This window comes from Urocitellus parryii, chromosome 7 (genome assembly GCF_045843805.1).
Source record: "Urocitellus parryii isolate mUroPar1 chromosome 7, mUroPar1.hap1, whole genome shotgun sequence".
In the NCBI taxonomy this organism is placed as follows: domain Eukaryota; kingdom Metazoa; phylum Chordata; class Mammalia; order Rodentia; family Sciuridae; genus Urocitellus; species Urocitellus parryii.
The window spans coordinates 165,279,027-165,305,154 of NC_135537.1; the positions used below are offsets into that span (position 1 = coordinate 165,279,027).

At 47.4% G+C, this 26,128-nt stretch overlaps 1 protein-coding gene across 4 annotated transcripts; it reads right to left on the bottom strand.

The window, feature by feature from the left end:
* Nucleotides 1-957: 957 nt before the first annotated feature.
* Mpp3 (MAGUK p55 scaffold protein 3) lies at nucleotides 958-25,786 on the bottom strand. 4 transcript variants are annotated; one of them, XM_077801014.1, is made up of 18 exons: nucleotides 25,762-25,786; nucleotides 25,399-25,517; nucleotides 25,085-25,162; nucleotides 23,857-23,937; nucleotides 23,513-23,650; nucleotides 21,702-21,783; nucleotides 20,204-20,289; nucleotides 19,417-19,491; nucleotides 15,999-16,195; nucleotides 14,355-14,410; nucleotides 12,988-13,008; nucleotides 12,425-12,466; nucleotides 11,195-11,359; nucleotides 11,011-11,091; nucleotides 8,490-8,583; nucleotides 8,208-8,316; nucleotides 6,433-6,555; nucleotides 958-1,134 (listed from the first exon to the last, which is right to left on the bottom strand). In XM_077801014.1, exons 1-18 carry the CDS (start codon nucleotides 25,784-25,786, stop codon nucleotides 958-960), a joined length of 1,749 nt encoding a protein of 582 aa, XP_077657140.1. The 4 variants fall into 4 exon arrangements, with proteins under 4 accessions (XP_077657140.1, XP_026268204.1, XP_026268203.1 ...); XM_026412419.2 differs by having other exon boundaries at nucleotides 14,355-14,419; XM_026412418.2 differs by having other exon boundaries at nucleotides 14,355-14,419; nucleotides 25,061-25,162.
* Nucleotides 25,787-26,128: the final 342 nt, after the last annotated feature.

A 26,128-nucleotide genomic window follows, 5' to 3' on the forward strand; every position in this document is an offset into this window, starting at 1 on the left:
TTAGCATTGCACTCAACACAGAAAAAAACACATTCATCGGCTGTTCCTCTGAGCAGCTAAAATGGATCACAAAGCTGCGTGACATTAGTCACTTTTGCTCAGAGACAACCCATCAGGCCCATGTTCTGAGTCTATATACTTTTATTTTGGCAGAACTGATTTATCATGGCTTAGACATAGTTTTGATGGGGGCGGGGGGTCATCCGGTTCCCTATGATTTAGAACAGGAGCCCCAATGACCTGAAGCTGAGGACACTAACCAAGGCCATTGTCGATAACAAGAGGGAGAACTGATGCAATAGACCAAGTAACAAAGCAAGGACTCAGTTTTAGGAGCATGAGGGTATTCAGAAAGGGGACAAGCAGCCTTACATTCCTCAAGAGTCCCTAAAGGCACTACTGCTTTATAGAATAGTTCAGTGAGTCATGTGGACCATTAAGTGTGCCTCAGCCTTCCAGAAAAGAATTCAATTTTTCTATTACCAGGCAAGTTTGGAGCTGGAAGACAGGGGAACTTCAGCTGCATGAAAAATCCCCTTGGATACATCTTAGCTTCCAACACCAGCTGGATAAATGCAGTTTCACTGTTCATAAAGCTTAAACATTGCTGCGAATCAGTACTCTATAAATTCACCACCACCACCACCACCACTATAAGACAGTGGCGACTTAACTTTGGTACAAAGAATCAAGGTCCACTTGCCTGGGATACTTTAATGAATGAAGTGTGGTTTTGTGACATGCCCCTTTTTAACTCATGAGCTAAAGGGGTGCAAGTAAAAAATGACAGACAAAAGCCAACAACAGACAAGACTTCCCATTTCTACTTTTCTCGATGATGGAGTTTGTGGAAAATTCTGCCCCTCTCTGAACTTGAGGTTTCTGGATGGTAAGGTGAGGGAGGCTGGACTACATGGTCTTCAAGGTCCCCTCCAGCCTAGATGTTCTGGGATAAAGTTACCTGACCCAACTAACAGGTACCCAGTGAGTGTCCTTGCTCAGCTTCTCTAAGACCACCTTGAGCTGGCTGTAAGCACCCTGCAGGTCTTCCTTCACCAACACAGTGTCCATCAGGTGCCCGTAATGCTGGTCAATGAAGGCGGCAGAGGCGGCCATCTCTTGCTGCTCCTCATCCTGCGGGAAAAAGGCAGTACGGAGAACCTTGGCTTTTTCCCCCCACAAGAAACCTATATATAGCCTTTGTGTTCAGCAGTTGTCCCCACCTTTAATTTTTAAGGGATGAGTGGATGACGATGTCCCGCTATTAACCAACTGCATACATGAGAACAGAGTGTAGTGACAACAGATCAAACTTCAAAGCAAGTTAGTGGACAGCAGACATTGTTCAGTCATTCTCTCCCAAAACACCCACTGAGGATCTATAAGCTGAAAATACAAACTTCTTTGGGGGAACGTCGAGTTTGTATCTTTGTATATATGTCAATATATAATTGCTGCCCCAACAGCGTTTCCCAAGAAGTAGTATCATGGGGTCGAAAAGAAATATACAGGTTAAATAATGGCAAGAATTACAAATAATTTTCACTGTATAAAAACAAAGAAAGCACTTCAGGAAATGATGGGGGCGGGGAGAAGATAAAGAATGTGTAACTCTAATATCACTCTAAAGATTCTTAAAATAACCATGTAGAACTTGATTTTTTTTTTTTTTTTTTTTTTTGTACCAGGGATTGAACCCAAGGGCACTTAACCACTGAACCACATCCCCAGCCCTTTTTATATTTTATTTAGAGACAAGGTCTCCCTAAGTTGCTAAGGCTGGCTTTGAACTTGCAATTCTCCTGCCTCAGCCTCCTAAATCGCTGGGATTACTGGCGTGTGCCACCACCTCCCCCAGCCTTGATTCTTCTTTTCATCTCTTCATGCCAAGGCCAAACAGCAGAGTAGACAAGGTAGAATGGTTTAAGAAAGGGCTGGGACAACTCTGACCACTCTCCATCTCCTTAGGCAACCTGATTTCTTTAATCAGATTGCTTTCCTAACACCTAACATCAAAGGTGTAGACAAAAACCTAATATTATCCGACCTGAGAAGTCTTCTCTTCTTCATTCAAAAGAATCACTACGAAGTAGAATTTCAGGAATGTAGCTGACTAACAGCCTGGTTTATGGAAGAAAGGAGAGTGGCCAATCTACTCTAAGAAAAATTACAACCTCCCTCCCCTGATGTCCCTTCGCAGTCCTCTGTTGCTCATTCTGCCTCCAGGGGCTCAGGCTTTTCATGCATCCATGCAGAAAGAGGGAATTCTATCCTCCCCATCCCTATAGAGACACACTTTCAAAATATTCCCTCCTCTTCTCCCTTGTCACCAATTTTTACTTTCATGAGAGCATCTACCATCTCAGGAGATGTGTTCTAAAGGCCCAGGAAACAGTGTCTGCGCGCTCCCACAGACAGTAGAGACCCAAGAGAAGGTTGAAATAGAGCTTCTTCTTTCCCCCAGGAGAAGAAAACCTGGCTTCAGTTGGGAGGTACTTCATCTTTCTACAGTCTATCTTTCTGGGCTGCCCTCATACTCAGAAGCACTCTGCAGTGTCCCCATTTGGCCTCTACATCTTTAGTCCCACTGTCCCCACCCAGCTCCACACACGCCCCACAGCCCCGTCTGCTGCTTTCGGAGTCTACCTTCCTGCAGGTGCCCACATGGTTCATCTGGAAGCTTTTAGACTTTTGAGAAATTACAGAAGGAAAATTTTTGCCACAAGTCCCCAAATCTTCTTAATAAATATTTGCATCTCAAGAACTCAAGTAAATGTCTAAGAGAGTGAAATGCATAATATTTCCTTTGCATCCATAATAAATCTCCTGCACCTTTCTCCTGGCCAGTAAAAGTGGAACTCATCTCTGTGATTTCACTAAGAGTCTCAGTCCCCACCCCATGCCATATCCCTTGTCCCCATTTTGGATCCACATAATGGATCAGAAGGTAGCAGCCCCATCAATTTGTGGGATAGCAAAGAAATGGACAAAGGATATGGCCATAGGTTCTTCTATGGATCCCCCCTAGTTGAAACTCAAGGGCCAGACAGTGGACAAATATTTAGTGTTAAAACAACAACAACAACAACAACAAAAACCCTCAGGCCTTATATAAGACTTTTTTTTCAAACGTGGTCTGGTGTTTGCCTACATACATTAAAATCATCTGAAAGTATGTGTGTTAAAAAAATGTGGACACTGAGCCCCACACCAGTCTCTGGGAGCAGAGCTGGGCATGCTGTATTTGAACAGTCTTACTATGACCTTGGTGTCTATTCATGTTGAAAATGACTATGGCTTCAGGACAGTGGGACACAGCTGGAGAGAAGCAAAGTGGGATTTCACAATTAAAATGACCCAGAGACAACAAAAAACATCAGCCAGTCGCCTAGAGCAGTTTGATGGTGAGCACTAAAGGAGATGGACTAGATGGCAAAATTGGTCAGGCCAGAAGGACACCAGTAAAAGACTGCAGTCCCCTCCAATGCCATCCATGGGTCAAGGCGCTCTGGCTCCTAAAAAACAGGCACTGCCAGGCATGGTAGCGCATTCCTGTAATGCCAGTGGCTCAGAAGGCTGAGACAGGAGGATTGCGAGTTCAAAGCCAGCCTCGGCAAAGGTGAGGCACTGAGCAACTCAGTAACTCAGTGAGACCCTGTCTCTAAATAAAATACAACATAGGGCTGGGGAGTGGCTCAGTGGCTGAGTGCCCCTGAGTTCAATCCCCAGTACCAAAAATTTTTTTAAAAAGCAGGAACTTCTGAAGACCTTATGGTTTGGCAGACCTTCCTTTGTATCTTAAGGAGATGATTCTTATTCCCCTTTATGCCTTTTTAATTCTCTTTTAAATAAGCTTTTCCCCATGGTCATTAAATTCTAATAATTCTAAAATATTTATTATTAAAAAAAGTAAAAATAAATTTGTAAGTTGATCCTAAAATTTATATGAAAACACAAGGGACCCAGAAGAGCCAAAATGATCTTGAAAAATAAAAAAAAGTCAAAAGACTCAAACTTGTTGTTTTCAGAACTTACTACAAAGCTACAGTAATCAAGACAATGTGATCTTGCCATAAGGCTAGATCAGTGAAATAGAATTGAGAGTCCAGAAATAAATCCTTACTTTTTTGATCAACAGGGTGCCAAGATAATCAAATTTTTAAAAATGGTGCTGAGAAAACTATATCCACATACAAAGAATAAAATTAGACGCCCTACCTCATGTCATCTACATAAATTAAATCAAAATGAATGATAGTTTCAAATGTTAAAACTATTAACTATTTTTTTTAAAAAAGGAGCAAAACTTTATGACCTTGGATTAGGCCATGGTTTCTTAGATATGACACCAAAAACTGAAAAGACAAAAGAAAAAGCATTAAATTCAAAAATTTTAATGCCAAATGCAGTGGTACATGCCTGTAATCTCAGCAATTAGGAAGGCTGAGATGGGAGAATTGCAAGTTCAAGGCCAGCCTCAACAACTGGAGGAGGCTCTGGATGTAGCTGGGTCAGTGGTAAAGCTCTTCTGGGTTCAATCCCCAGTACCAAAAAAAAAAAAAAAAAATTAATGTTGAGCTTCAGAAATGGCACTATCAAGAAAGTGAAAAGACAACCCACAGAATGTGAGAAAATGTTTTCAAATCATACATCCAATAAGGGACTTATACCCAGAACATAGAATGCTTTCAACACAATAACAAAAATATCAGTAATTTGATTTCATATAGATAGATAGGTAGATATGTTGTCGATAGACCTTTATTTTTATTTATTTATACGTGGTGCTGAGAATCGAACCCAGTACCTCACATATGCCAGGTAAGTGCACTACCGCTGAGCCCCAGCCCCAGCCCCAGTAATCTAATTTTAAATGGGCAAAATATATGTAAAGACATTTCTCCCAAGAGGATACACAAATGGCCAGTACACACATGAAAAGATGCTCCATGTCATTTGCCACTGGAGAAATATCAATTAAAACCACAGTGTGATACCAGTTCATACCCACTTATGATGGCTGTAATCAAAAAGACACTGGAGAGGATGTGGGAAATGTGGAACCCTTGAATACTGCTGGTGGGAAGGTAAAATGGTACGGCTGCTATGGAAGACTGGAATTCCTTCAAATGTTAAACAGCAATTACCAGCAATTCCACTCTCATGTCTATCCCCAAGAGAAATAAAAACATATGTTCACATAAAATGAATGTTCATAGCAACATAATTCATGATAACAGAAAACAGAACAATCCAATGTCCATGAGTTGATGAACAAAGAAACAAGATATAGTACTATTTATGATGGAATATTATTCAATAATAAAAAAGAATGTGGTACTTACATATGAATGGAACTTACAAATATACTAAGTAAAAGAAGTCAGATAAAAAAGGCCAAAAAACTTTGGATTGGGCAGAGGGGAGTGAGGGGAAGGAAGGGGGTTTGGGGATGGGAAAGATGGCGGAATGAAGGGAGGGGGTTTGGGGGTGGGAAGGGATGATGGAATGAGATGGATATTATTACCCTATGTACATGTGTGACTGCATGACTGGTGTGACTCTACATCGTGTACAGCCAGAGAAATGAAAAGTTGTGCTCCATTTGTGTACAATGAGTTGAAATGCATTCTGCTGTCATGTATAACTAATTAGAACAACAACAACCAAAAAAAGGCCACATATATGATGCCATCTGTATGAAATATTTAGAAAAGGTAAATCTATAGCAACAGAAAGTAGATTAAGAGTTTCCTGAGGATAGGAAATGTTTGGTATTTTGGCGGGGAGGGGGTCAGAGTTTTCATTTGACAATTTACAGTCAAATGACAGTTATCAAATGTTTCTATTGCTGGTGGGTCTGCAAGTTGGTGCAGCCCATATGGAAAGCCGAATGGAGATTCCTTGGAAAACTGGGAATGGCACCACCATCTGACCCAGCTATCCCACTCCTTGGTCTATACCTAAAGGACTTAAAAACAGCATACTACAGGGACACAGTCCTGTTTCAAACTACTTTGAAATGAATGATAATGACCTTGTTAGTTGGTGATTCAACTTAAAAAATACTTGGGTTTGGCTGAAGAGTTCAACAGATGAGTGTGGTTTGTCACACTCAGATCAGATCTCTGACAGATGTCAATCCCTTACTGGGGGGGGGGGGTTGCGTATGTGGGCGAGTGGGGGTGGTGAGCCTAGGCAAGGCCACCCTGCCTGGATTGGGAGGCACTTCTAGCTATCTCACCTCAAGCTCTCTGGCCAAGTGACCATCTTGTCTTAGTCTTGACAATAGGCAAAATGGAAAAGTGATCTCGTGCAGAAGGTATGTCCTTTGTCCCTCTTCCACTGAAAGAACCCTTCTGCAGCTAGAAACATTCCCCAGAATCGTCCCCTTTAAGCCTTCATAAAGGAAAGGATTAGCTTGAAACTTACAAGTGGGGCTGCTGTGTCCTCACAAGCTGGGGACATAGGTGGTGTCTTCCTTTTTTCCTGAATTGCAGGCTTTACAAATATAATATAGGGTTTGAACTCTGAGGTTCTCAGCTGTTTCAGTGCCTGGAAAAAGAAAGTTCAGGAAAATTACACACCTTTGAAATATTCTATTGTGAAACATCCTTTCTGAAAGCTCAATTCTCGGGTACGCCCCTCGCATAACCTCAACAGCAAAGGTCCTGGTGACAATGGACTTCACGGGCAGACTAGCTGCACACTTATTCATCCTCTACTTGACACTGAACTCAGTCATTCCCTGAAGAATGTCCAAAGCCTCAGTTCAGAGTCACTGACTTTTTCAGCTCAGATCCCTCTAGCTCCAATTAACCTTCCCAGGCTCTCTCCACCTGCCCATTCCTGACAGTCCAGGGAGCAGGATTCAATGTGCATTTATTTTGTCTAACATCATCAATTTGTCTACATTCGTGCAAACTGTGCTATCACACATGCCTCCTTCTGAGAGTCAAAGAAAAGATTTGCAAAGCAAATGAAAACATGACCTAAGGGATTACTTGGAAAGAACTTGCAGACTTTAGGGTTTTCCATATGCAAATCATACATACAGTTAATGAGTATTTACACTCTCAGAACCTCTATTCAAAAAACACTGGTATTAAACTGCTACATGCCCTATCTGCACATGCAAAGATCAATAAAATCACTTTTTTTAAAAAAACTTTTGAAATTGAGACTTTGAATTTTAATCACCAACTCCCAGTAAGTCCAAATGAGTGAGGCTTTTCCCTTATAGGCAAAATGTGCTTTTTGAAATGTTTCAAGTCAACTTCTGTAAAATAAAGCTTACAGTTTATATCATAAAATCAAAGATCTGTTTCTATAAAGGAAAAAAAAATTCCTCATATGAGTTCAAAGCTTGGAAGTTTTTCTGAAAGACAAGGTTAAAAAGATGGCCAGGCCCCTGTGGAGCCCGCAGCTTGCTGGGTGTGCAGAACTGGAAATGGCTTTGAAGCTCGCACAGGGTCACTTCTCCCTCCCTCTTTTTCCCTTTCAAACTGCTCTCCAGACTGCCTCACCCATTGTCTCCCCCAGGGGTTCCCTATGCCACTGATTTCACTTGTCCTGGTTGGGGGAGGACTGCCTGGCACAGAGCTCAGCCCCAGCTTTGCCTGGGGACTTACATCTAATTCTCTGTCATGCTGCAACTGGTCAGGGGGTGTGACTGTTTTTCTTGTTTTTTGGTTTTTGGTACTGAGGATTGAACCCGGGGGCACTTAACCACTGAACCACATCCCCAGTCCTTTTTTATATTTTATTTAGAGAAGGATCTCCCCGAGTTGCTTAATGCCTCTCGCTAAGTTGCAAATTCTGGCTTTGAACTCATGATTGATTCTCTTGCCTTGGCCTCCAGAGCTACTGGGATTTCAGGCATGCGCCACTGCGCCCGGCTGGTGCCACTAGTTTTTTTTTTTTTTTATGTGATTTTCTCCAAGCAGGAGAAAATCTTAGGTCTGTGGACCACCAAAGGGTCTATGAGCTCCCCCCAATTAATGCAATATTTGTAGAGAGAGATACATGTTTGGGGGTTCAACGTTTTCATTCTATTCTCAAAGAGAGACCCAAGGACATTTAACATCTGATATTTCATACTTTCAGACTAAGAATTCCTTAGACAGAGGGCAAACATTCTGTAGCTACAATCCTCCAGGTTATAAATTCCATTCACCAGACACGCCCCCGCCGGCCCAGGAACTCACTTCCGGTTCCACATCCACCAAACAAACTTTGTTTCTGGCCATGACAGCCCGGATGGCCTCCAGGCTGGTCCCATAGAGGTTTTCCTTATATTCACCATGCTCCAGGAACCTAAAGCACCAGCACAGGGGAAAAGAACTTTAGGTCCTGAGCTTTCTCAAAGTAGTTAAAAAAAAAAAAGTGGACTTCCCAACACAGCTTCTCTCCCACTTCCCCTGCCCCTTCTGGAAGCCCTCCTAGAGGTCAAGCTGCCCGAGGGCTAACTGGCCCACCAAGCAACATACTTGCTGTGATGTAAGTCGGCCTCAAATGCTTGTTTAGACACAAAGTGATACTCCACCCCTTCCTTCTCGTGGCTCTTTCTGGGTCTGGTGGTATCTTTAAAAAAAAAAAAAAAAAAAAAAGGAGAGCTGGGCAAAGAGATGGCACATCACGATGAATGAGAATAGCATCAACCTGTGCCCTCGCTCGGGGGGCATTCGTCGAGTGTCCTGGGGATCAGGTATTGTGCCTTTTCCAGACTTATCCACACAAGTCTTCAGTGTAGGCAAAAGGAGCCTCTCATTTTACAACTGGGGAAACTGAGGTTCAGGGAAGTTAAACACAGCTCAGTGACCCACAGCCAATAGGCTGTAGAGCCAGGGCCACTCTCTTTATCTCATGGCAAACGCCACGCCCTTTGCCCGTCTGCTGAACTGCCTTCATTGATGTGGGGCTTTTAAGGACCCTAGTTTTTTTGGGGGGAGGGGGGTACCAGGGATTGAACTCAGGGATACTCAACCACTGAGTCACATTCTCAGCTCTATTTTTGAGTTTTATTTAGAAACAGGATCTCACTGAGTTGCTCAGCACCTCGCTATTGCTAAGGCTGGCTTTGAACTCTTGATCCTCCTGCCTCAGCCTCCCGAGCTGCTGAGATTGCAGCTGTGGCACCACTGCGCTCAGCTAAGGACCCTAGTTTTTAGGTCATTATTATTTTTATTTTTCTGAGAGCAAGAGTGCCACAAATACATTGGACCCTGCTCTATGCTTTTAATTCTTTATTCACTTATTTCTCTTTTTGAGAGAAAAGGAGGCATGAAGACAGACAGCCCATTATGGATTGGCTGTGTTTCAGCAGGGCTGGATCTCAAAGAAATACTTTTAACCCAAGGGCTCCCCCATCCATTTCCATAATGATGCACACTTATGGGGACAATCAGGTCCTTTCAAAGCAAGGGCAACCATGAGGCAACACGCGGCTTTTTCTAAAAGAAAATATGGGAACTTAAGAGGACAAGGGATTTTTGGCCTTGGGGCACACATGGGATGCTCTGTGTTCTCCATGTGGCAGCCTAGTCCAACCCGGGGACTAGGAGAGCTAGTGGGTCATTTCTCCAGGTCATTCCCTTGATTAAAAACTTTTATTCACCCACAGACTAGATTTTCAACACCTCAACAGCACATAAGACCCTCATGACTGCCCAGCCTCCGACTCAGCTTCGCCTCCTGCCATGTCATCCATACTAACAACCCAGTCCCCAGCGCGGTTACCCCAGGTCACACCTATATCCCTTTGCACACGGCCCCTCTGCACAGTAAGCTCTTCTTTGCCTGGAAAATTCCTATTTACTCTTTAACACCTAGCATAAAAGTCACTGTCTCTGGCAAACGATCCCTGACCCTCTAGTTCCTAAAACCAAGCGAGGACAATCTTGAAGGCCCCTGAAGTCACCTAGGCCCATCACAGCTGTGATGCCAGAATGGCCTCCAGAGCCCAACCAGCTCCCCCACATCCCTGCCACTTCAGTTTGGAACTGAGACAATTCCAACAGCCTCTAGGGTAAGCTGTGGGCCCCGACACTCCATGGAGAGCAGTAGAGTCAAAGAAAGGCTCTGGTAGGCATTCTGGAAAGTTCTATTCCTGATGCCATAGCATCCCCTCTTGGTAGCCACCAGGCATCCACACTGCATAAGTGTCCCAAGAGGCGAGCCACAGCCAAGGGCAGGATGTAGCAGGCAGCAGCGAAGAAAAAAGCCTTTGTGCCGCTCTTAAGCACATGGTGCGGGCAGGCTGCCTGGACCAATCTTGGCTCCACTTATCAACTGGGTGACACTGGGCAAGTTAGTTAACCTCATGGAGCCTCAATGTCCTCCTCTGCAGAATGGGTTTCTCAGAGGTACCAGGAAGGCAAACCAAGGTTCTGCACACAAAATCTCTTGGTGAAGAACATGGCACTTCTGTCCTCCTGCTCGTCCTCCTCCTCGTCATTATCCTCATCACATTCAGGACCAGGATGGTGGCCCAGGGGTCTTTGTATCCATGCTGCTTATAGCAGCAGGAAGCCCAAGGACTTGGAAGGGGTGGCATTACACAGGAGTGAACCCCCAACCCTGACAGGCTAGAATCCAGCTACAAGGGAGTGCTAAGCAATACTTCTCTGTGCTTCTCTGGCCTGCTCTCTTATCTAAGCAGGACAGCGGCCATAGGAGTCAGAGTCACAGGGAAGAGGAGGCTGGAAGACCCCCGACTGTGGGGATCCCCTGGGTGTCAGGTGGAGGCCACCGCTGTCTACAGTGTGCTCTGGACTCACCTCCCTCCCCTCGTGGGAAGCAAGCAGGTGGCCCCCCAAGCTTCCACCTGACAGCATCTCAGCGCGCCACTGAGAGACAAGTCTCTTCCCATCAAGCCTATATGCCACGGCAAGTGGTGCCTGGTGGTCCCTCACACCCAAAGTATTAAAAGAAATAAGATAAACATGAGGAATCAAGTCCCCATGAAATAATCCTGTGCAGGCACCCAAGCACGCACACCAGCCTTCTTACGTGGAACAGCAACACCAAAGCGCTGTGGGTTCTCAGCCACCACCTTTTGCTTCAGCTCATGGAGTCGGGCTCCGAGAGACCCTGGGAAACAGAGGGAAGACTGACAGGGTCCCAGTTGAGCTTTCTCCTCACGCCTCTGGCGAGGAAACCAGCCCACTTCCCAGAAACCCAGGATGTCACCTACCAATCAGAACCACCAGGCGGGGCCGCTCACCGGGCTGCTGTTGGTACCTGGCCACCTCCTCGTAGGTCAGCAACTCTGGGGACTCAGCGCTGGCACACATCTTCCCTTCCTGTGAGCCACTCAGCCTCTCCCTGCAGCCTAGCCGAAAGCTCCTCCGGAGACCAGCTTAGAGAGGATCAAAGAGACATGGAGGCATCTGTCCCAGGATCTCCCAGCAAAGACCTTCTTCACCTAGCCAGACCAGGCAGAAGGGCTGACCCCACTGACCTCCCCACCCTCCTGTTTAGAAAGAGGCTGTTCAGAGAGCAAAGTGATATAATGAAAGGATGGCCCCCAACATCCGAGTAGGGTTCAAGGTCACTATTTTGCTTGGCATGTAACTGACCTTCGGCAAATCTCTGCGTCTCTCTGAGTCTTGATTCCCTAATCCATGAAATGGCAATGCAAATGTGCAAAGGGTGGTCCTACATTGGATCCTGGATCCAGGAAAATGCTTTAAAGGATATTTTTGGGACAACTGGTGAAATTGTAATGAGAGTATAGAGTAGAATTGTATGCATGTTGAGTTTCCAGAAATTGATCATCATCCTGAGTTAGATAAGAGGATGTCCTCGTCCTCAGGAAATATTGCTGTGGTACTTAGGGGTAAAGAGGCATGTCTGCATCTAACTCTCCCATGACTTAGGAGACAAATGCATAGGTAGCAAGGGCAGGGTGAGCTCACAGCTGGGAATCTCGTGTGAGGACATGGGAGCTCTTCCTCCAATTTCTACCACTTCTCAGTAAATTTGATATCACTTCAAAATAAAAGTTAAAAGACATTTGCCTGTCTCCAAGGCCTTCAAAACAATGATGAAAATTTTTTAAAAGTGAAGGTACTTTGGAGACCAGTAAAACAAAACAAAACAAAACAAAAAAACGCCATGAATATACGGTGGTGGCAATCACACTGAATAAACTTCAGTTAGAATGATGATAAAATTAATGTTAACATGATGCTCAGTGTGCCCTTCCAGCCAGGGCTCTTTGCCCAGTGGCTGGGTAAAAGCTGGATTGGGGAGCCCAGGGATGGACAGGCTCAGCGCCTTTTCTGGTTGACAGCAGGCCGGCTGCTCTTGGCCAGCTCCTGGGCTCCAGGTGCTCTGCCTGAGCCTTTCCCACTCAGAAGCCTGAGGCTACAGCTGTGCAGGGGCTGGGAGGGGGGTGTTGAGGGAGAGCCCAGGTACTCACCCACATAGTGTCCCTTGAAGTACCCCTCACAGTCACAGGTCTCTATGAACCAAACAGAGGGAGGGAGGCTAGTGAGTCGTGCTGGACACATCTTCAGGCCCAGAGGGACCCAATTCTTGGATGGCCAGGCAGAAACCTCCAGAGTGATCCCAGAGGAACTCAGGAAAAATACCATATTTGGGACAATTCCTTCTGCTTCACCACGTTCTCCATGCTTAAGCCCCAACAGCCTTCCTAAGCCCTAGCAGAAGTTCTGGGCAGAAGATCTCTTCCTGGTCCTGAGTTGGGACCAGTGGGAATAAGGCAAAAGGACAGTCCCACTGCCCTGCCCTCCTCTCTTGGCTCCTACCAGCTGCACCCCACGACAGAGCCCAGTCCAGGGGAGGATGGCCCCTTCAGGTTGGTAGGAGGGAAAGGGCCCTGAGGCCTTGAATCCCATCCCCACCCCACACATCTGGCTGTAGACAGTCAGATGGGGAAAGGAAAATCAGCCCGTCCAGCCCCAGATGTTCCACAGGAAAGGAGCCTCACTCGTGTGCACAGGGGACAAATACCAGGCCTACCTTTGTCACAAGGCTGATCATCTGCGGTTTGCACAAAAGACAGATGGGACAGCATTAGTGGAAGGGACCATGAAGCCCTGCGGCTAAGAGGCAGCACAGCCTTAGGAGCCTGAGGAGCCCTCCATCTGTCTCCTGCTCCTTTCCTCCAACAAACCTGTGATCTGAGCTGTGGTGTGTCATTAAACCCCAAGACCTGCTCTAATTAGTCTTCTTGTGTGTGTCTCATTAACAGCCCAGGGAAAACAGCTCATGGCTGGTGGAAGCAGCCTCCAGGCCAACTTCCCCAGCAGCCTTCCGCCTGACAGTGAATCTAGAAAAGTGGCCACTGGCAGTAACCAATGAAGAGGTTTCCTCAGGGGTCCTGCAGTGGGATTAGGACCTACTTTCCTTTTTCTGAGGTTGGAGGCCTGCCTGAGAAAAATAAACACAGGTGCCAGAGGATGGGGTGGGGTGGAGCAGAGCTGGTACCTGCTCGGGCCCCTCACTCAATTACAGCCCCTGCAGCAGAGAGGCCAGATTCTGGAAAAGCCTCCTTCTATATGAAGCCCTAACCTAGGGCTGTTGTGAAGGTTAAAAGGTGTGGCTCAGCCCTGGAGCACTTGCCCAGCATGCACCAGGCCCAAGGTGCATCCTCAGCACCACAAAAATAAATAAATAAATAAAATAGAAGTACATAGAAGGCAAGAAGGTAAGTGGACATATTTTCTAAAAGGTAATGTGTTACACAGAACAAAGCTGTCAGATCACACACAGGATACCCAGGGAAACTGGAGCTTCAAATAAATAACAAATGATTTCTTAGTATTCCCCAAAGACTACACAAAAAAAACCCAATTCATTGTCTACCTGAAATTCAAGTTTAACGGATCATGCTTGATTTGTATTTGCCAAATCTGGTTACCCTCTCAGAGGCACGGGTCACTCAGAGCCTCCTCCATTCCCTCCTAAAATCAGCAGTTCTTGAAAACATCAGTCAGAGAACCCCTTGGGAAGCTAATGAAAGCTGCTGACAGACCCACTCCCAAACACACACACACAATAGAGGTTGGCACACAATTTCAGGAGCTGTTAACATACCCCTCAATACCATATATAGATCCCGAATATAGAAGCTCCTTTCTGGGGAATGGCTGCCCCCATCCCACCCTCATTTTACTCCCTCAAGCCTCTCCCACCTCACCTTCTTCTGGAGGTCTACAAGTTCATACAGGACACCCGATGTCCTGTCTGTTCAGATAAGACCCCTCCATCCCCCTGTGTGCTCAGATAAGACCCCTCCATCCCAGTGCCAGCTTCTTCCCAGAACAAAGTGCCCAACTCCTAACCCCAGTCCCTCCCTGAAGTGTCATCCCTACCAATCTACTCACAGGGGGGCTTCTTGAGGCTCTGGGGACTTGGCAGGGTGCCCGTGGCTCTCCGGTAACTTAGTCGTCTGCAGGGATACAAGAGGATGGGGGTCCATGAGCTGGGACATACTTATAAGAGCAGGTGATGAGAGTCTTCTGGAAAACTTGGGACAACCCAGGTCTGGGTCCTACAGGTGGGCACTTACTCAGCCTCCCCATCCCTGAGAAAGCTGGAAAAAAACAAAACAACTCCCAGACTCCCAGAGCAGAGCTCAGCCCTAGGGTTGACCAAGATGGCTGTCAGTGGAAAAGCAGCGGCCAAGACCATATCTGAGTTGAGGAAACGCCCAGGGCTCTTGGAGGTGTCTGGATGCCCACATTTAAATGCAACCCAAAAGCCTTCCCTGTCAGTGACCATGTTGCCAAGACCCATGAAGCCACACATAGATGGGTCTGGGAGTCCCCCAAGGAAACACAGCGGCAGTTCTCACATCTTAACACCTCAGAACCACGTGAATTTTTATTAGAATTCAGATCTCAGGGTCTGCCCTGGGCCTGGTGAGGGTGCAACCTCCTGGTAGGAACTTACAGAGTAACACGTCCTCCTCCTGCACCATCACAGAGACCTTCCAGCTACACCATAAGCTCTACCAGGACGGAAGCCATACCTTCCAGCAGCCTCCACACCTGGCACAGGGCCAGCCCAATGCATAATGAATACCTCCTGAGGAAATTCCTAAATCAAAAAATCACACTACAAAAATATGTAATAACATGGGAAATGCTAATGTCAAAATATCAAGTTAAAAAAGAAAAGGGCTGGAGTTATGGCTCAGCGGTAGAGCGCTTGCCTAGCACGTTCGATTCTCAGTACTACATAAAAATAAACAAGTAAAATAAAGGTATTTTCAACTACAACTAAAAAATAAATATTAAAAATAAAGGAAGAAAAGAAAAGCAAGACCCCAAATCCTGGATGTGACACTCAGGAAGGAAATAAATTGTACTGTTTATATGGTGATGAGATTTGGGATCATTTTCTTTTCTTAGTCCTCCTCTTCTGCCTGTTCATATCTTATTTCTAACCTTTCTCTAAGTATGTATTGTAAAATACGGCTGGATCACTGCACCCGCGGGTTCCACATCTGCGGGCTCAACCAACTGCGGCTGAAAATATTTGAAAATGGTGTGCCTGCACTGAACATTACAGACTTTTTTCTTGTCATTATTCTTTAAATAATACAATACAACAATGATTTACATGGCATTTCCACTGTGTTAAGTATTATCAGTCATCTAGAGATTCTTTAAAGTATTCAGGAGGATTATAGAGGTTATACACAAGTACTACACCATTTCACATGAGGATTTGAGCATATGCTGATTTGGGCATCCACAGACAGACCTGGAACCAATCCCCATTGACACTGAGGGACAACTGTATACATTAGCTTAATAATGTAAATATCCATGCATTCACTTAAATCTCAGCCAACACGATTAATCGGGGAACAAGAAGATGAGACGCAAGCGCAATTGATACTTACGTAAAGAACAACATTCAGTGGCTCCCTCTGGCCGTTGGTGGCAGAAACTTAGGGATTTGTCAAGTAACTGGGCCATTGGCCACTTGAGAACCACCCCATGACAGCACCCCAGACCCACCTCTCCTGGAACTGCTTGGAGGGGATAAGGCCAGCTCGAAGGTTGGTGTCCCCCACTCTCTTGGCTTGCCACCACGTAGGGTCGTCCTGGCTCACCACCTCCAGGACCTGCCTGCGTTGGAAGGGCAGGCCTGCCTCCTGGCAGGGGATGGCCCGGTCCTCCCGAGGGTCGTAGTGGAAGAGGGCCCGCATGAACACCTGCAGGGAAAGGGCCCCGCAGAGGTGGATGGAGGTGGCCATGCCCCAGTGACAGCCAAATGATGGCAACCATTCCCGAGGGGGGAACAAGTGGCCTTGACACTAGAAAACAAATCAGCAACACACTGTGCACATTTTTCTCATTGTTCTTCAACCGTTTTGGACATTCCAGCCAGGACATCCATCAAGAATTGGAAAATGAACAAATGGGCCCCGTGACTGAATTTCTCTTTCCAACCTAAACATTTCCACAGTTACCGGATCTACTGTCCTCATAATAACCTCGTAGTGTATACATAAGGCAACAACTCATCCTGGGGACAAAAAGTAAAGGCAAGCCCAATTTGAAACTCCACGGTTATTTTTACTACACCAACTGCTCCTAATGAAGTCGGCAGCCATCTGTTAAATAGGTAATCTAGATGTTCTGGTAAAAACACAAATATCAACAAAAGTGCTTGGGAGTGCTGGGATGGAACCCAGGGCTTGAGCACACTGGGCAAGCTCTCTATCACTGAGCTGCACCCCAACCCCACCAACCCCCTTCTTGGTGGATAATTGAAGCATTTTTTACAGCTCAACCCTGCCTCATCTGTCACTTGGAGAAGCCCCAAATCCCTGCTTGCCCTGGAGTCCCCTCTCTGGAGAAGATGGTGTGAGGACAACACATACTTACTTGTTCTCTTCTATAATCCAGGGACATGGATTTATTTTAAGTATTTCTAGTTCTAGACCATTAGAGCCCAATGACTTCAACAGCAAATGGAAAGAAAAACCAAACCAAACCAAACCAAAACGGCCAAAGGTCTTCCTCCGACAGATCCAAACTACATTCCTTTATGTGCCAACCAGAAAAGATTCAGTTACACAACAATAAGAATTTCTGACCAAATTTTGTGGGGGCAGAACCCCGCTTCCAGCCACAGATGTTCCATGGGCCCTAGGCACCCAGAAAGATGTAACCTTAATTAAGTGGATACCCAAACGCAAACACTTGGATCAAGAAGAAATATACAGGAGGGACAAGTTAAGGGACAGGCTATTCATTCTGTCCTCCAGGAAAACCAAGTTCTCTTCCTATATCAAGCTAGAGTCCTCGAAAGCTGCAAACAGGGACCACAGTTGCTTGTCCCAGGAAGACTCTCCTTCCGTCAGTGATATTTATACCCTGGGACTTAATCAAAGGGTGCAAATAAGAAACAGCCATGTAACGATTATTTCTTCACTTGCTGTAAAAACACTGCCACTGAAGACCTTGTCCATTATTAAATCCTTATTCATCAAAAGCATTTAGTGACATCTCCCCTGTGCCAGAAGCTGTTTTGTCCCTTTTTTCATGTACTTAGTCCCCAAAGCAGAGGTGGGACCAGCCTGCTTTCTTCCATTCATTGATGGAAAACATGTAATTCACTATCTTCTTTCTGCCCTGGCTGCCAGGAGGTTCAGATCCAAATGTATTATGAAATCACAGCAATGTCCTCCTCGCTCCTCTACCGCCACCTCAGCTCATGTCTTTTTTCTTTCTTTCTTTCTTTTTTTTTTTTTAGCTGGGACTACAGGCTTGGGACACTGTGCTCTGACCGGTTTCAGTTCCACCTTAATATTCTCTCAACTGGGCTTTTACAAGACCTCCTACCAGGTCTCCCTGCCTCCAGCCTCCACCCTCTCACTCCTCCACTGGCTGCCAGGGAGCATTCTAAAACACAAACATGGCTGGATTGCTCCCTTCCTAAAACAAAACTAATAAAACACTTTAAGAACTTCTCACCATCTACGGAGTTCTCTCTTGTGCTCCCCCACTCCAGGGCTAGACCACTTCAGTACACCCTGGGCTGACTTCCAACTCCCAGCCCCTGTATCTAAGGACTTAACCTGCTCTGGCTACCGACGAACGCCTGTTTTTCTCTAATTCAGAGACAGGCACTGCAAGAATGAATCCCCAGGTGCAGCCCGGCAGGAGCTGGAGTCTCGGTTCCCCTAGCTCCCCAGGGCACTTGAGCTGGATGACAGAAGCATGTATTCTACAGGGGATCCCTGAATTCCCCAGCCGGATTAAGCTCTGGTTGCCCACAGTGGTGACTTGCTGAGTAACATACCCCATGTCAGACTGGTGGCCTTCCTTTCCCCACCCCCTCACTGGAGTTTCCTGGGGTCACTTCCCACCCACACACACACAAAAAAAATTGCATTTAAATCCTTGTCAGAGTTAGCGTGTGTGTGTGTGTGTGTGTGTGTGTGTGTGTGTGTGTGTGTGTGTGTGTTTATGTGAGAGAGAGAGAAAAGAGAGAGAGAGACCAGGGATTAAACACAAGGGCACTTAACCACTGAGCCACATCCCTCGCCCCTTTTTATTTTATTTTTGAGACAGGGTCTCGCTAAGTTGCTGAGGTTGGCCTCAAGCTTGCACTCCTACTGCCTCAGCCTCAGGAGTACCTGGGATTCCAGGCTCAGGGTCAGCTTCTAAGGGTGCTCACATGAAGCAGGAATTATGCCAAAACCATTCACAAAGCATTCAAGGCCATTCACACAAGCTTAACTTGCATTCCCAGCAAAACCCACTGCCACCCTGCCCCTGAGCCCCATCATTCCCCAAACATGCTCCCCGCCACCACATCATGGAGCTCCTGTATAGCAGACCCCTCTGCCTGACCCTCCCTCCAAAGCCCTAGTCATTTTCACCCTCCTCCAGCCCCGCCCCCAGAACCTCCACACTGTGACCTTTCCAAGGTGCCTCTAACTCTGTCAGACTCTTCCCAAAGCACTTGTCACATGCCAATTAAATATACTCCCCGGATTCCCTTTCTGCACTAGGAACCCTTAAAGCTACTCATTGTCCCTTTCCCCAGCATTTGGCAGAGTGCCCTGCAAAGAGGAGGTGACCTCCACAGGTAGGCTCTCAAATAATCAAATAAATGGCAATTACTTCACTGGTCCAGAATCCAGCACATTTAGTACCTTCTCCTTCTCTTGATGGCCCTGAGTTTCTATTTCAATTAAAGTAACCCTGTCTTTTATTTCCAACCTGCGACAGATCCAGTTGAAAAAGAGGCAGGGTACAAACAAGTGAATCACCCTGTAACTGAATTAAAGTCATCTGCTGGGCACAGGTTACTCAACTAGGCACACAATCTGTTCCCAGTGACTGTCAAAACGTTGGCCTGGGTCCAGCACACCCACCCTGCCCCTAGCAGAGCATGCTCCAGGAGCCCACCTCCCCCTACCTTGCTCTCCTTGAAGCGGTCCTCTTCCTGGGTGGCTGGGATGATTTTGAGGGTAATGGATCCCTGGGAGTGGGCCTGAAGGGAGAGGGAACAGAGGCCGATTTCCTTGCAGGTCTGACCTCCCATGAGCTCCAGTCTCCCTTCCCAGTTCTAAGAACTGACTTACAGAATGGAAGTCAGACTCATGACCTTCTTCCCTGCAGCCCACCCTTCTAGGTTGGTGCCCCAAATTAACTAAGGCAAAACTCAAAAATTTTCACAGGACACAGGGAGATTTTAAATGAGAACCCAAGGGCATGATATACATTGAATCCCAATCTTCCCGTTCGTGGCCTCTTGGGCCCTAATAGCTCCCCATCTTGCTTTCCTCATGGGCCATTTTAATAACCTACTTTAGGTTTATTTTCCTCTTTCCTGCCTGATTTAGGGCTGTTCCCCAATTAGTACTTCCCTCTTTGCTTCCATCTCCCCAGACAGGTCTCTGCCGCCATTCCCACCTTTCTGGGAGGTCCCCTTCCCTCCCACCAGACAGAGACCTTGTCCCCAGAGCCAGAAACCCAGAGGGAAGCATGCTGTCAGATGAGGGCACAGCCTGCCAGGCTGTCTCCCAGCCCCACCTCACCCCTCAACATCTGGGCACACTGTAAGGCCACATTGCCTGCTACCTCCTCATGAAAACAGTGAGGCTGAGCTAGAATCTGCCCTGGCTCTGGGAAGCAACCTGTTCTAGGTCTCTGAAGCCACCACCACCCCCAATATCCCAGCAGCATAGTGCAGCAAAACAGACCAGAATCTGGCTGATTTCGTCAGGCCGCTTATGTAGGACTGCGATCCCATTCACTTCTCGGAGCTCGTCTCCAACGTGGACCAGGCCTAGGAGACACAGGGACTGACCATCAGGACAGGAAGGGGCCTCTGCCCAGGAGTTTGGAGCTGTGGGCACTGAGGAACGTACTGCAAGGCAGGCTCAAGGTTTGCAGACAGTGCACAGAGTTGGGACACACTGAATCCTGCTAAGTGCTAGGCGCTCAGCATCAAAGTCTCATGGTCACTGGGTGACATCCACAATGTACAAGCGGGCAGCTAAGACTCAGGAGGATAAAACAGCTTACCCAAGGCCACCCTGCTAAGAAACGATGGAGCCAGTATGCAGACACTATTATTTTGGTATTGAAAGCTGTGTTCCTTCTACCGCCACCTCTTCTTCTTTAAAGATATCATTAATTCTTCAACTTCCTGAGCTATAGACACACCCCAAGAACTGCCTTCTTAAATTTTATTTTTTTTTTACTTTTTTTTTACATTTATTTTTTAGTTTTCGGCGGACACAACATCTTTGTATGTGGTGCTGAGGATTGAACCCGGGCCGCACGCGTGCCAGGCGAGCGCGCTACCGCTTGAGCCACATCTCCAACCCTTTTTTGTTTTATTTAGAGGCAGGGTCTTGCTAAGTTGCTTAGGGTCTCACTAAATTGCTGAGGCTGGCTTTGAACTCTCCATCCTCCTGCCTCAGCCTCCTGAGCCACTGGGATTACAGGCATGTGCCATCGTGCCTAGCTGCCTTCTTAAATCTTAACAAGGAAACTTAAAGGACACAACAAAGATCTCATCAGAATGTTAGATACAGCCATTTATTTGCCTCTTCTTTAATGACAAGTGTCCCTGCATATTCAGACCCTATTTGCTGTTCCCAGTGGGCAGTGGCCAGCAGCAGCACTTAGGAAGGGTCAGAAGTGCACACTCCTGACTCAGTGTCTGCATGTCACCCCAATGCTCAGGGGGTTCATATGGCAAGCACTAGTCCAGGACTCTCCACAGTGAGGATCCCCCAGAGTTTAAACACAATGATCCCCCTACCCCAGGGTTCACCTCCTAGCTCAGTAGTTCTTCCACACACCAGTGATTCTCAATTTGTTCTCCACCCAAACAAATGTGGACATGCACACTCTCCCCTGAGTAAGAGCAGCTGGACAAGGCAACTGGAGGTAGCAGGAAATGCCATGCCTGGCTCCTTTCAGGAACCCCCCTGCAAGCCCATGCTGTGGGCTTAACTAAGCCAACATATGAGACTTTTCCTGATTGCCCCAGAGGACCCCAGGCCGGTTGTGTTTTCAATTAAAATTTCTACTGGGCCTGGGAAGGAGACGGAATTCAGCCCTACTCCCCAAAGCAAAGCGCACCCCAAACAGAAGACCTGAGGTAGGGAGAGCCAGGGGAGCAAAGGGGCAGGCTCTGGGACAATGGCCGCCACCTCAGCCAGGCTGGCAGCATGTTGCTGCACTCACCACTCCGATCTGCTGCACCCCCTCGCATGATCCTTGCCACCACGACAGCCCCCGAGTGCTCATCCCGCCGGATAGTGGCACCCTGCATTGGAGACAGACAGGTAGGCTCCTAAGAGGGAGCCCCAACCCTCAACCTCAACCCTCTGGGCCCCACTGCCTCTTCTATCCTGCCACCTGCCATTGGGACCTTCCCAATGCTAGGATTCAATAAAACCAACATCTCCCATTAGTATAGCACCACACTTCCCAATTTACAAAGCACGATTACCCTGTGATATTTTTAGATGAAGGACTGGGGTTCAGAAAAGTTAAGCATCCTCAAGGTCACACAGACAGAAAGATGGAAAGCTTTTTCTGACACTGAATCCAGAGCTTTCTCTATCACATCGCGGCCCTTGCCACTCGCAAAGACACTTTATAATGAGGACAACATGTGCCAGCAAATTCTCAACCTGCCTCAAACAAATCACAGTGTTCCTGGGCCTCCTTCTGTTGTTGCCAAGAGAAACCAATCAGGCCTCCACCAGAGCTTCAGGACCAGGACTTGGACCATGAAGCTCAGTAGAGATGACATCTAGGATGTGAAAGGCTCTAATGAGCCTTGATTTCCTGCCTAGGTGAGCTGGACTGTGCCAGGGCAAGAGTGAGGTGGAGAGTTGAGAACACTAGATTTGAACACAGCTTGGCCACTGACCAAAATAAGCATGTGGCATTAGCAAGGAGGTTCCTTATCCTCTCTGAGCCTCTGTCATATGGGAGAGCATTTAACTCACAGGGTTGTTGCAAGAATTCCAGGAGGGAATGCATGCAAGACACTTAGTGCATAGTAAGTGCTCAATAAATGTTAACCACTTATTATCGGCTGTACCCATAGACACATTTGTACACTTAGTATCAATTTCATTCATGTCACCTATCTGAATTACAGCAGATCATTCTTGCTGACAAGAGAAGCCATCCATTAAGTAAGTACCTCTCTCTTCTTGTCCCTAGACCTGCCAGCACTCCATCAATTATTCAGCTCTGAACTGCCAGCCCCCGGCACAGTGGCTGCATAGGAGGGCTCCCAGGATGTTTACCAAGTCCATGCTGATGGCCCCATTGTGCAGATGAGCAAATAGAGGCAAAGAAAAGACCTTTGCCTGTTGCAGATATGTTTCGCCACAGGTCAGTGGGTGAAAAGTGAAACTTGAGCATGGAAGCTGTGGTATTCTGTAGGGCAGGTCCTCAATGCTGTGGACTTCCACTTCCCTCCATCTGATAAACAACCCTGTCCCTCTGCTGGTGAACCAGTGCTGAACCAGGAGCAAGATAACTGTCAGCTGGAGGAATGGATGGGGCCCTGGGCTACCTCATAATTCAGAGCAGGGAACTGCAAACTTTTTCTGTAAAGGACCAAATATAAGTATCTTAGGCTCTGGGGGCCACACAATCTTGGATGCAGCCACTCAATTCTGCCACTGGTATGAATAAGCACAACCATGATAAGAAAAATTAAAAAGTATAAAAATAAGCTATGAGTTAGGTTTGGCCCTTGGGCTGAGTTTGACAACTTCTGGTTCAGGGCATAATGATCAGGGTCATGCCATACAGATGTGTAGGTTGTTTACTGCACAAAGTGGACTGGCCACAGTTGTTGGGGGGGAGCTGTATCCACTCAGAGAAAAGGGGTGCCCTGGACACTGGCAGTAACCCTGCATGATGAAGCAGCCATCACTAACCCTGAGGATGTCAGGAAGGTCCCTTCACAATTTTCTGGGTGGGGATAAGGTGCAGAGAAAGGGCAGGGACGAGAGATGCACACCACATACCAGGGGTTCCTTGTTCTTCACCAAACGGACAATCTTCACTGATTCTTCATCAAAATCCTCATCAATATTATCAGGCAGAGGGGGAAGAACAGGGTCGAAATTCTTCTGGGCAACTGTGTCATGGACCATGAGCACAGCCTGTCGGGAAGCAAGAGAAAAGAAGGGCTGGCCCCAGAGTTCACAGGGGTCAGGGGAAAGGGGCTGAGGGGGCCTCAGATCTCAGGCCACAGAGCCTCTCACCCCAGACACCAGTGCTGAGGACCCCTCAGGACCCAGAGCTCCCTCCCGCCCCCATCCCAGGAGACAGGAGATGCGTGGGTGGCCAGGGACTGCGGCATGACTACCCTGAGGTGGGGGGTGGACAGCAGCTGCAGCAGCTCCCGCTCATCGCTGTGCACAGAGGCAGCCTGCAGCTCCTCCATCACCTGTAAGACAGTGAGAGGGAACACCACAGCAGGCTGGGGTGCCCCTGCCTGAGGCTGTGGGGAGTCCCGCAGGGAAAACCCAGTCCCCCCCAACCCCCAAACAGCTGCAGCACCCAGGAGCACATCAGACCTTCAACCAGCCCAGGACTGAGGCACGCAGGGATCAGGAGAACCTGAGCAGGTCTAGAAGCAATCCTACTAGGGGCTGACTTAGTAAGCCCCTACTGTATGCTATTGCTTTATGTGCATCTCCCCAGTTAACCCTTGCAACAAACTAGATGCAGTGGGTACACTTTTGCCATTTAACAGGTGAGACTTTGAGGCCTGGATAGATTATCTTGCCCAAGGTCACAAGCCTCACATGTCACCCAGGATTTGAACCTGGCCTTGACTGTCTGTACCTTCATTGCTATGCTTTTATGGATGAGGAAAATGTGGTTCAGAGAAGTTGGTTGACTTATTTAAATTAAGGTCACAGAGCTAGTGGTAAAGGCAGTGCTGAGCCTGAGCACTGAGTGATCTAACATGCTATTAATCACACTCCAGAGAGGAGACAGGTACGGGGGATATAGATCCTGACACAGTCAGAAGGCTGCACAGGGCCAGCTCCTGGGGTCAGGTGAGTCATTTCAGAGCTGATGATCTTAGTCATCAACCAGGACAGTTTTTCCCCATGCAACCCAAGGACCAGGACTGCAATAAATTGAGAAGCATAAGAAGCCTGAGCTGTTTAGTAGGGACACATTACAAGTCCCTTGACCTTGGGACTTCATGTTGGCCTCCTGAAGCACAAATACAGGGTGCTTATTTGACATATTCATATCCCCAGTTCTCAGAACAGCGGGGAACTGCTGCTCTGCTCCAATGCTGTCACCCAACAGCTGAGAAACAGGCTTGCTCCAGACACACAGTAAGTAGGCGTCACCATGTCACCATGTCTCCTGGCCCAGTCCAAGGCTCATGAGTTCCTCCCCACCTGCCAGGAGGCCCATGGAAGAGGAAGAGGAGGAAGTGGGGAGATGCCTCTTCAACTTTGGGCTCCTGATCCCCCATGTCCCTAGGCTACGCAATGGTGACCAAGGAAGAGGAAAGAGCTCTACAAGATGGGGAGTGCAGCTGATACCATAAGGAAAAACTTGGGACTTACATCCTCTGCCAGGGCCACTGCGCTGTGCAGGACTGGGGTTGGACTTTGCCTCTCATAATAGCGAAGCTTCTCATGAATCTGCAAAGACACCTGATTTCCAGTTTACCCTGGATACCATACTCCCCACCCATGGCTGTGAGGACACCAAGGACTAGGTCAGTCTAGGTCACCAACAGGGTAGCATATAAGAAGGGGTAGCTTAGTGGGCTGGTGAAGATGCTCCTGGAGCAAGGACATAGCTCCAATGATCTCAAGGGCCGCAGGCAGCCAGGAAAACCCTCCCTCAGGGAAGGCATGCCCAGACAGAACTTCACCTTCATTAAGTAACTGAGGCTTTTCTCACTGAAAACGTCCCTCAGGAAACCCATCTCCTCCTTGTGGTTGGAGTCAGGCCTGAGCTGAGAGGTCAGGAGTGCCAGGGTTTCATGCAAACCTGAGGAGGGAGTAAGAAAAAGAAGGGATAACAAATGGGGGGGGGGAACTTCCTGCCCCTGAGGACCCTGTTTTTGGACCCTCAGACAGCACTTCATCCCTGCCCTAAGGACCTCCCTGGGTTTGCAGGCAGGGCAGCTTCTAGAAGCCACACCAGCATAGCCTGGTCTCTTTCCAGTTCGGGCTGCCTGGAAGGCTCCTGTCTCCAGGGCTGTGGCCAGCCCAGGCCGGGTGGGGGCACTCACCCGAGTCCTCTGATAGCACCGGCATGCCTGTGCCTGGCAGGTCCAGGTCTCCCTGCAGATTGGGGAGGGGGGTTTGCAGGTGAGTAGCACATTCACTTACCAGTGATTATACATCATCTAGGTCTGTTATGACCGATTTGGGGTTAGAAGGATCAAAAACTCTGCTCACTTTTTTTTCAGAGAGGAAGGAAAGAAAACTAAGATGTGTTGGATGTTCCCAGTGCTGAGCATTCTGCTGGGTAATTGCAAATCCATTTTTCTGAATCTGCATAAAGCCCTCAGGAATGGATACTAATGTTCCCATTTTACTGATCAAGAAATAGAAGCTCGGAGGGGTTCCGAAAGTAACTTGTGGCCCAGATTGGCT

What these genes read in the sequence shown, in the direction of transcription:
- Mpp3 (XM_026412418.2), bottom strand. Translation starts at nt 25,786, where the DNA reads ATGCCGGTGCTATCAGAGGACTCGG. An exon ending in GCCTCAGTTACTTAATGAAG is followed by an intron (nt 25,163 to 25,398) that starts GTGAAGTTCTGT and finishes GTGTCTTTGCAG; the next exon opens with ATTCATGAGAAGCTTCGCTA. An exon ending in TGAAGAACAAGGAACCCCTG is followed by an intron (nt 21,784 to 23,512) that starts GTATGTGGTGTG and finishes TCTCCAATGCAG; the next exon opens with GGTGCCACTATCCGGCGGGA.